General features: G+C 39.1%; 1 protein-coding gene across 2 annotated transcripts in view; it reads left to right on the top strand.

Annotated features, from left to right (window-relative positions):
• Positions 1–5,222: 5,222 nt before the first annotated feature.
• Positions 5,223–11,497, top strand: part of CACNA2D1 (calcium channel, voltage-dependent, alpha 2/delta subunit 1) — a 376,039-nt gene continuing 369,764 nt past the window's right edge. For both annotated transcript variants that reach the window (XM_014963770.1, XM_014963769.1), the window contains exon 1: positions 5,223–5,298. In XM_014963770.1, coding sequence (XP_014819256.1) covers positions 5,239–5,298 — 60 coding nt within the window. In that variant the 5' untranslated portion in view covers positions 5,223–5,238. The remainder of the gene's footprint in view (positions 5,299–11,497) is intronic.

The raw sequence follows: 11,497 nt of genomic DNA, 5'->3' as shown, positions 1-11,497 counted from the left end.
TAAGGAAAGGACAGTTTCCACTACAGAAGGTCTAATAGGCAATAAGATAATCTTTTAAGGTAAATATACAGTCAGTACTGGAAGAAGAATTATTATGTACATTTAAGCTATAGCTGGGGAGTGAAATGGCCATTAAATTAGAATAAAGGTGGATTTCTTCCTATTCCAATTTAGAAACTGATATTGTCTACCCTAACCTGCCTGAAAGTCAAGTATGTAGCTGAGCTAAGCTGGAGAACTTGGACTAGGAACCAAAATTACCTGGGGGTAAAGTAGGAAATAGCTAGTTTGGCTCATTTGGCTGAAGATAGAATGGGTCATCTTTGGAGTTGCCTTTTTTCATTGACTGAAGCAGAAGCCTAGTTTAATTGCAAATTCAAAAAAATTAAAAAAAAGAAAACAAAAACTAGTCTAGGTGACTAACTTCAAAAGGCAAGGAGAGGGCTAATTGTATGGAGGCAGGGATTGTGGACAGTATGTAAGGAGTATTTATTGAAAAATCAAGGATATTTTTGTGAGTTAAAGAGGAAAATGATCCATATTTCATTTACAAGTAAAGGTAGTAATAAGTGATTCATGCTTTTAAGGGTAAGTTCTTCCAAAATTTCAAGTTTAACTAACTAACTAATGTATCTTCTCACTATTCCAGTTTCCTTTTAGGACAGAGAGAAATATATCCGGTAAAAATACAAAGCAGTGGGAAATGAAAAAAGTCAATTTAAAAATCAATCCTCCCTGATTTTTTCTATCAACTTCCCTTAGAAATAACACACAGAATTTTTATAACAGAAATGGATCATAAAAAAATCTCAGTGTGTTCAATTATTTATTTTATGCTTTTGAAAACACTTTGGGGTAATGGGTTTCACTTTTTTACCTTTTACATACCTCATTCTTTCACAGAGAAAAATAGAAACCTTTCAGAAATGGAAGATGATAGTGGTTTTTTGGTTTTGTTCATACTTGTTCTTGTGAGTTGGTACTGTTCTCAAAAATGCACACGATGGGCCTAAAGCCATGGTAAACTTAATACACTGTAAGAGGTGATTTTTAATACACTGATTCCTATACAGAACTAAATGTTTATATGATATAAGGACTTTGTGGAGATTTAAACCAGAAAGTTAATTTATTTTACACGAGATTTTGGAAAGCAAAGTATAGAAGGAAAGGTTTGGGAGCATTAAACCAATGATGGAATCAATTGTAATAGTCAATGAAAATGTAATTGGTCCCTAAATCCCAACATACATCACTTTCATGTGGCGATTTTAGAGATGTAGGATGTGAACGAGCAAAGAAATAAGGCAGTAAGAGTACTCTGTTTTGGTCAAAAGCTGGCTGAATACGAGCCAGCAGTATGCCCAGGTGGCCAAGAAGGCCAACAGCACCCTGGCCCATACCAGGAACAGTGTGGTGAGTAGGACTAAGGAAGTGATCGTCCCCCTGCACTCAGCACTGGGGAGACCCCACCTTGAGTACTGTGTCCAGTTTTTGGCCCCTCACTACAAAAAAGACATTGAGATGCTGGACCGTGTCCAGAGAAGGGCAACAAAGCTAGTGAGGAATCTGGAGAACAAGTCTTATGAGGAGCAGCTGAGGGAGCTGGGGTGGTTCAGACTGAAGAAAAAGGAAGCTGAGAGGAAATGTTTTCTCTCTCTACAACTACCTGAAAGGAGGTTGTAGAGACGTGGGTTGTTGCTCTCTTCTCCCAAGTCACAGGCGATAGGACAAGAGGAAATGGCCTCAAGTTGTGCTAGGGGAGGTTGGATATTAGGAAAACTTTTTACACTGAAAGGGTTATTAAGCATTGGAACAGGTTGCCCAGGGAAGTGGTTAAGTCACCATCCCTGAAGGTATCTAAAAGACAGATAGACATAGTGCTTAGGGATATGGTTTAGGGGTGGTTTTTGTCAGTGTTAGGTTGGTGGTTGGACTAGATGATCTTAAAAGTCCCTTCCAACCTAGGCAATTCTATGATTCTATGGTTCTATACACTTGGTGATATCATGCAAAAAGAGAATGCAAATACAGACCATGACTCTGTTGACCTGTGGCACTTTTAGCCTCTGTTGAACCTCCGTGGAAAAGCATCAACACTAACCTGAAGGAGTCTACTTGTTTTTTGGCTTGGAGATAGGTAGCTAAGTGACTCAAATGCTGCAGCAAACATTCACTAAAGAATGGCAAAATAGCCTGAAGATTGGTCAAATCACACAAAGGGTAAAAGTGTAAAGGAAAGCCTAGAGAGGGGGCTGCTCAGTTGCAGTGGATAAAGGGAGCCTTTGGACCCCTATTAAAATATTGTGTCCATCTGGAGGTCTTTGCTGTAGCACACTTTGTTTTGTGTTTAATGTGATGCTAAGGCCTGCAGGAGAGAGTTCTGGTGGGACACTGGAGGACATTCTGGAGGACACATGGAGTCTTCAGTCTTTTCACTCATTCTGCTACCACTCCCTGACTTCTTCAGGATTTATGGAGAGTGGGGGTTATACCAAGTTAAGATGTAGGCCCATTCAGGGTAGGACCCATCAGTTCTTTTGAATTGCCAGAGGGTTTAGGTCACTAAGCATTTTTTACATTCCATGTTTCACAATTTTCTATGCATCCTTTTTCCTCATGGAGAATCTAGTTATACAGTGAAACTCCTCCCATCAATACTTTAGAACTATTTTATTTAGAACATTGATTTTACACTCTTTTAAAAGAGGTTTTTAAAGATTGGTCCAACTTAGAAAAAATACCTGCAAGTTAAATAGATTGTTCATGGAAATCTAGATGATCACAAATTGTGTGATAAGGTCTCTTCTTGCACTATTGTTCTGGCATACATAGTTATTCAATCAATATAGTCTTCTTCCCAAAATTTTGGAATTATAACTAAGCATTCTGCCATCTTGACTAGAAGTCAGTCTTTGTGGAGTGTACTGAGAAGATTTTAAAGGGTAGACAGTCTTCTGAAAGCTTCTAGCCCTGGGAACCAGATCAATTAAAATTCCTCAGTGATGAATGAAAGCAGTGAAATAATTTCAGTCAAAAACTTTTCCATGACCTTTTTTTTTTTTTTTAATCTAGAGTGGTTTTAGATGTAATTTTTATATGTCTGAAACACACAGAATTCAGTGAAGAAATAATGGAAGTGCTGTACAGACAGATTGAAATCACTGTTCTTTATCCGAAGATTTGGAAGGGAAAAATCAAGATGCGGCACAATAGATGAGAGTGTCAAACAAGCCAGGCCAGGGGCTGGAGGGAGGATGAAAACAGTAGTGTCACGAGCAGAAGCTGTGGTTAATGAGAAACCATGGTTACAACTTGCTAGTTCAATTTCTGCTACAGATTTTATGTGAAGACCTCAAAGACACTTTGAGCTAAACTTTCAAAAAGTTCTTGCTTACCGTGTCCAAATATTCTGCTTGTGGGAAATAGTGTTCACATAGGATTCATGAGACAGTGTATTGATTGGGGATTTTTCCTAAATCTGGCATTTCTGTAAAACTCAGTAGCTTCCTTCCAGGTAGTTCCCATTCCTATCTGTGCATATGTGATTTTGGGCTTCCAGAAGGTCCTTCATGTTAGATGTCACAGCCCTAAATCATAGAGTCATAGAATGGTTAGCGTTGTAAGGGACTTTAAAGATCATCTAGTTCCAACCCCACTGCTGTGGACAGGGACACCACCTGCTTGACCAGGTTGCTCAAAGCCCTTCCAACCTGACCTTCTTTTGCTCTTGAATGACTAATCCCTTTTCACAAAGGCAGGAGGAAGGATCCTTTAATAAAAGTAGCCATGTTGCAAGTCGATGATAGAGATTGTGCCCTTTGAAGATACTGTTTGTGGTTTAACAAAAAAATGTATTAATGACCATAGAAAGAAGTAGTAAAATCAGTCCTCCATGTTCTCAGTCTTCCAAATTTTCCATACTGCAGCAAAAATGTAGTCTCTCTTTTTCCTGTCTTTGCTACTTCCATGAATAACATAAGCAGTCATTCCTTGGGTATCAGATTAAGGCTAGGAAATGGCTAGAACAAATATGTGTGTCTGTTCCAGGTCTCAGAGCAGGGAGCTATGAAAATGACAGGGATAGATGAGTTTGAGATCAAACTTTCTGGCTAGGCAAGAGACACAAATCTTCTTCTGAACGTGGACCTCACTGGAATAAACTTGTACCGTGGCTCCTTTCCTACTACAAGACGTGACATGGCACAGAAACATAAGAACTGTACTCGTTCCAATGCTGTTCCAAAGAGTCAGGATTACTGGGCACAGGGAGACAAACATGCACAGCAGCAAATTGCTGCCTGTTCCTTGGTGAAAAACAGCAGCCAGAAGCAGATGTGTGTTGCCAAAACAGCTCATGCCACCTATGCCCAATACTCTCTGTCCCACTGCTGCTTCCTTGGAGTGTCCAGAGAGTGGCTACAGAGCAGAAGATTTGTTCTGGTTTGTCAGCCTGCTCCCAGTTTTTCTCTGCTTGTGCTATCTGTTGGGAGAGGGACCTCAAAGCCCTCAGGAGATGTGGGGCTGGGAGTGAGCCACGGGTAAGGCAAGTTTTCCTGGCAGACAGGGAACCAGCTCTGTTGTAGTGATCTCTGCTACAGCTGGTAATAGATACGATAGACTGCTTGGTTTACAGCTGGCTTCATGTGGTCACCACCAGAGGAAACTGTATGAGAAGAATCAGGTCATGAAGGCTGGTACAGCTGGCTTCATGTGGTCACCACCAGAGAAAACTGTGTAAGAAGAATCAGGTCATGAAGTCTGGGGAGTGGCTTTATTTAAAAAAAAAAAAAAGAAAGAAAGATTAGTCTCTGTCACATTTGGAAACAGACCTTGATACCTGTCAACAAGAGTACAGTGATATACTTGATGGTGAAGACAGTGTCTGTCCTGGAGAGCACCAGACAGACTCCAGGTGATGAAAACTAAAGGAAAAAAAAAGCAAGTGGCTTAGATTTGACACCATCAGGGTGTTGCTTGAAGATTTTGGTCCATTACAAAGCTTGACACCATCAGGGTGTTGCTTGAAGATTTCGGTCCATTACAAAGCTTATTATTTTTTAGCAATTGAAGGCAAGTTTTTGTACGTGCATTCAGTTTTATCAACATACTTATCAACATATTCAGGCATTTTTTTTCCTTTAATGTAATTGCATGCAGGTTCCATTTGCCAGTGATTTGATTGGATGTCTCTCTATTCTTTTTGGTTTCTGTAGGATAAAATCATGGGTAGACAAGATGCAAGAAGATCTCGTAACATTAGCACGAACTGCGAGCGGAGTGGACCAGCTTGCTGCGGTGAGTAAGAAGACACACCTTAGACTGCAATAACTAGAAATTAAAATGAATAGTGTGCATCATCTAGGTGTTACAGTCGTTTCATCCCAATGTGCTAAAAAGATTTTGGGGAATTAAGCACTGCAGAGAAATAGATAACACAGGCATCCGTCAATTCACTCTCTTAATATTGCAGCACTCGTTCATTGCTAATATTTAATCAGATTTGCAGTATCAGACATAAGGCTTACCATTGTTGCAACACTTCCACCTGAAGCAAGTGCTTTTATCCTATATGTTTGTCAAATATGGTATCCAGGAAGCAACCATTCACGGCAGTGGAAAATTCTGCTCTCTATTAACAAAAGAGACTATTTTTCTGACACATTTCCTGAAATGAGACAGCTTTTTGTTAGAAAAAACGTAGATGAGAACCTCTCTATTAACAAAAGAGACTATTTTTCTGGCACATATTTCCTGAAATGAGACAGCTTTTCATTAGAAAAAACGTAGATGAGAATGAAAAGTGCTTTTATTCAGATGTTCAAGTTTAACCCAAAGTGTGTTTTGAGAAAGAATTTACAATTCTTCTGTCACTGAGAAGAAACTTCTGTGCTATTTTCCATTCATAAAAGGTAAAAACACAACTGAGATTACAGACAAATGAAGTCACAATTCAGAAAAAGTAAGGATTACATTGCCTATACAACCTGCTGTGTATACATCATGATCCAGTATGTAACCACATGATCATACGTTTCCCCCTCCCCATCCCTGCACGAATCCCGTCGCTCCTTTTGTGAACTGATGAATCTCTGCGTTGATGTAGAATGAAGGGAAATTCTGCTGTTACGTCTGGAAAAAGAAGTTATTCTGTCAGCCAGCAAAAGCCCTTGGTGCTGGGGAGTTGAACGTTAAGCTCTAAGATGTGGTTCTCAGAAGTCCTAATCTCCCCAAATGATCCATGAAATGAATAGTAGCTGTGTTTCAAAGCTTTAAGAAACACAAAGAAAACTCAGATGTGAAGTTGCTCAGATTTAACACTGTATGTTAATGTATTACTTTGTCCTTAGTAACTTTTTACCCAAACATCCACGTCTTGTGTATCCTGCCCCAGAAGGACATTTTCTCTTTACCAACTATAAAATGAGGCTACATGATTAGCTCAGATGTCCACGTTTACATTTTGGAAGCTTCAGTTTAGATGAGATCACCACTGTCCTATAGAAGGAAGGGCTGTGTCACTGCATGTATCTGAGGAACATAAATGAGGATTGCAGAGACTATTTTAGTTCTGGCCTTTCCTAATATTTTAGTGCTTCATATGGCAGCACAATTTAAGGCAGATGCTTTAGATGCACTTTTAAATCTTGGAAAACCCCAAACTGAAAAAAAAATCTTGAAATCCTAACACAAAGCATTAGATTGATACACACATGGGTTTCCAGCATCGGATCTCCACAACACAGAAGTATCTATCACTTGAGCTTTCTGAGGAACTGTAAGGCTTACCCAGCATGGAACACTGATGGAAGCTTTTGTAGGTGGATTTCATACATATCTGCTGACAGAGACAGCAAGGCTTTTGCAATCACATCTCTCTCTCTCCAGATTTTGGTGAGGAGTTCCTGCTAAGAGGAGGGAGGACCCGTTTTCTCATCTGGGTTATGTGTGATCTGTCCTCATCTGCATTTGTAGTGTCTCTTTTTCCTTAGCATATCCTCGTTCAGCATCGTATCTCCGATCCACAACTGGACTTTCCATTCCACTCCTGAGGTTCTGTGTGAGCTATCTTTCCTGTCTGCTCAACATATTCTATGCTTCTGTCTCAGTTTCTACTGTTGCTGCCCAGCCAGTCTTCCTTTCTCCCTTACATTGACCTCTTATCCCTATTTTAGGATCTCTCTCCTCAGCATTTTCCAGTGCAGCACCTCTCTCTGAACTCTTTATTTTGCCTTAGCATTTCCGAAACATTCTGTCCAGGTGTGTGTCCAGCCTGTCCCCAATACTCCTATTGCATCTTTTCTCTTCCACAGGTATTTTCCTTCCCAGTTCTCACATTTCCCTCCATTACTAGTTCTCAATCCCAGAACTGTAGTTTTCTCCTCTATGCTTTTTCTATTTCTCCTTCCCTTCCAGTCTCTTCTCTCCTTACTCTTTGCCTGTCATTTTTCAATCTGTTATCTCCACTTCCATATGCCAATCTCACACTCTTTGTTCTTCATTAAGTTTTCATCTCCTTTTTCTCCCACTGCTTAGAGTACAAAGGTGTAGAGGTCACCTGAGAGACGACAGTGAGTCTGTGCTTTAGATGCAGAGGTGTGACTTTCTCTAGGAGCGATGCTCTCTAGGTTGGAATACACCTCTGAGTAGGTTCTCAGAGTTCTAGCTGATGAAAACTCTGCAGTCACCTGCAGGTGCTTTCAGGTTGAAAATTGTTGAACACCATGGAGTAAAAGTGTGTCTTTGAACACATGTTGAATTTTTAATATACAGCACAGGGGCAGTAGGATATTTCAAAGGGAAATGAGTTACAGAGGATTCGGACTTGAGCAAGACAATGAGTTAATGTTTCAACCATTTCGCCTGGCGTTTTCATGCAAAGACCACATAGTAAAATAGATAACGAAAAGCCAAGAGATTGACACTGTCACTCTTTTTTTCCCTAAGGAAAATGTTAGTTTAGTTAATATTCAGCAAACTTACAAGCTGCTAAAACAGTCTTATAATGAGAACTGCTGGGCAAACATTAGAATATGTAATGCTACCAGCTATACTTAAAGTATACCACAGTGAAGAATATTCACACTGAAGAAAAACATTAGTCTGTGAATACTGTGAGTAAGATACTTTTTGAAAGCCAAAATTTAGAGCATACTTTAAGCAAATAATATGTTATCTCAGAGGGTATCCAGAAGGTGGTCAATATGTGCTTGTAATCCTAGGATTAAAAGCATGAAAGGGATATGTTTCCATGTAAAACATCCCTCCATATCAAAGCGGTTTTTTTTGACCTAATTGCATGATGTCTTTCTCTAACCACAAGGTTTTAATTAGCTGTCTTCCCTGCAAGGGAGAATGCAAAACCCTGCGAGGTGTGAGCCATGAAGTCTCTCCCTCTTTTTTCTTGTTTACAGGCTATTGTCACTTTCCCATTTTTGAATAGCAACCTTTTTTTTTCTGCTTGCTGCCTATTAACAGTTAGTCAGATCTCTTCTAAAATGAACCACAGTTTTGGAAAATGGAGATTACAAGACATTAAAAACAGCATGCTTGCACGCCTGTCACTTTTGTTTACAGAACTTGCCTTTGGTTGCTCAAGCTTGAAAAATACTTAACAATCAGAATGAATTTTCAGCTTTGTTTCGGATTATTGCTACTTCTAACTACAGAATTGTTTAGGCCAAGTCTTGTAGTGTTTATGTTTTTGGAAAACTTAAAAAAAAATAAATTGATAGTTTTTCTTTCTGTCCCTCCTCCCTCCAAAATCAAAATGATTAATATAAGAAGAAGGAGCAGAGCTCTCCTATAATAAAACAGTAGACGTGACTTTCTGTGAACAGCTGTAGCACCAGAGTGTCTAGGGTTGGAAAGTCGTACTTTGGCCAGACAGATTTTTGGTAGAAGAAATGTCTTTACTTGTTCTAGGGAAAATAAATTTTAATTTGGCCAAGTTATGAGGTTAAAGCTCATAGCGAGAATGTATAACAGGTAATAGCCTTTAAACAGCCTGGTCAGCCTCTCCCTGGACTCAGGGAAAGAAGTCCCACTGATTCATCTGAGGTTACAATCTGTATCTGCTTCATACAGTTGAGTCTTCAATGAAGAACTCTAAAAGTAGCACAATTACTATGTTCTCAGCTGGAGTGAAGTAGTTCTTCAAAAACCAGGGCTTTTTGAATGAGCTGCTGTGCCATGCAAGTTTATGGTGTTTCCATAGCATGTTCAAGATGTCTCAGGGTTCATCAGTGTGCATTCTTGAATATGCATTAGATGTTTCTGGGTCTTCTGCTTGAATATGCATTGGATGTCTCTGGGTCTTCTTGCTGCAGAAAATTATACTGCACAATAGTCTCTTCTGGAGAACTGTGAAATATTTTCTTCTGGTCATCATGGAGAGGCATAGAAGTACTACCTGAACTCTCAATTAATTTGATTTTAGCCTGGAAAATCTTTTGACCAGAAAGAAAGTAGAACAAAGCTTAATATGTACTTCTAAAGGAATAAAAAAATCAAATGTAAATCACCATTAAACATAAGTGTGGGACTTGTTAGGTGAATCGTGGACCTTTTGAGATCAGTACCGACCTATAAGTCTGATTTATTCCGCAATGTGGATGTAGATAAACAAGTAGAGTGTGTTTTTTACTCAAGGTGCTTACATTCAACGTGTACTCAACTTAATGGAATCATGTTTAAGGAGAGGAATCTCCTCAGAGGAGAATTCCCTTTTCTTTGTTTATTGACAAATTTCTTACAGTAACTTGAAATCACAATCTTGTCCTAGTGACTAAACACTCTTTCTCTTGCTTTTGCACATGTAATAGAGCCATTGTAAACCACTGCAACTTTCATTAATCACAGCGAGGATTCATGATACTCTACTCATGAATATTCCACATAGTGTTAAAAACCAGAAAATATATGGTGGTTGTAACCCAAGCACAGGACCCTGCGCTTAGCCTTGTTGAACATTATACCAATGGCCATGGCCCATCGATCCAGCCTGCCCAGATCCCTCTGCAGAGCCTTCCTACCCTCGAGCTGGTCGACACTCCCACCCAAGTTGGTGGTGTCTGCAAACTTACTGAGGGTGCCCTCAATCCCGTCATCCAAATCATTGATAAAGACATTAAACAGAACGGGTCCCAGTACTGAGCCCTGGGGAACACAGCTTGTGACCGGCCGCCAACTGGATTTAACTCCATTCACCACCACTCTCTGGGCCCAGCCACCCAGCCAGGTGTTAACCCAGCGAAGCATACATGCATCCCAGCCATGAGCAGCCAGTGTCTCCAGCAGAATGCTGTGGGGAAAAGTGTCAAAAGCTTTACTAATGTCTAGGTAAACAAAGCACAGAGGAAACATGATCTTTAACTTATAGATGCATTTACTCACTAATTGATATTTTCTATGAAGAGAGAATCCTGCTCCAAACAAGATTTGAGCTCAGATTTTAATTTTTCTATTTAGAGCTTTAACTCTAGATCATTATTCCTCTGAATTAGTTGTGGTAAATTACTACTTTGGTGGTATAACTAAACACAACTACTAGTAATATCTCAATGTAAGTTTTGTTATCAATGAGATCAATCATGTAGTTCCTCCTTTTGCTCTTCAAGTCTTATTTATATTAGCTAGAACGGTCTTAAAATGGTCTTCCAAAATAATTTTAAAGTAAGTTTTTAACTTCTGCTTTTTTTTTTTTTGGACATTATTAGGGTTTAGGTGAGATCTGGAGAAGTCCAGCTTGGATTTAATACCAATATATTATGCTTATTACAGTAAAGCAAAGATTGCTTCAACAAGGCAGGAAGTCAGGATTCAAGATGCCAAAATACTCAGCTGGTTGAAAGCAGAGCTCCAGTGACATCAGTGGATTACACTGATTTACATTTGCTAAGAATCATGCCTAACAACATTTAATTTACAATTCAAGCAGGTAAAAAGTACTTTGAATAAAACCCAAACAAACATTTTTACACAAGAAATAGAGGCTGTGGCTTTATCTTAACTGCTGCTGTAGTTGCCCAGCTGAAAAGAGTATTGTTGCATCCTTTCTATAATTTAACAGATTTTTTGTCTCTAGGAGAGCAAAAGGAATGTTTATAAGAAGGTGTTCCATATACAATAACTTGAGACTTGAAAGCAGGAATACAGGCTACACAGACAAATTTTTGTTAAGGAGGTACAAGATGTGCAATGTGCTTCTTCAAATGTCTCTCAACAAAGACACAGTTTAGTATACGCCTTTTCATATTATAACTATTGTGTTGTTTTTTTTTTAAAAAACAACCCAGTCATGTAATTGTCCTTTCAACTTAAAAAGGTTCATGGAACTTTGTCTTACTCATGAACTCTCTGTGCTGTCAGGCATTATGAAGCTGCTCTGGTGTAAATGATACGCAGTTTCTACAGAGCAAACAGACTTCTAGAGAAAAATAAGAAGGAATAGAGAGCAGCTTAATAGAATTTTAAAATTCATGTAGCAAAATAAATA

Source organism: Calidris pugnax, unplaced genomic scaffold (assembly GCF_001431845.1).
Source record: "Calidris pugnax isolate Ruff unplaced genomic scaffold, ASM143184v1 scaffold44, whole genome shotgun sequence".
NCBI classification, from domain to species: Eukaryota; Metazoa; Chordata; class Aves; order Charadriiformes; family Scolopacidae; genus Calidris; species Calidris pugnax.
The sequence above is the reverse complement of the archived record's forward strand: the minus strand, read 5'-3'. Positions and strand labels throughout refer to the sequence as shown.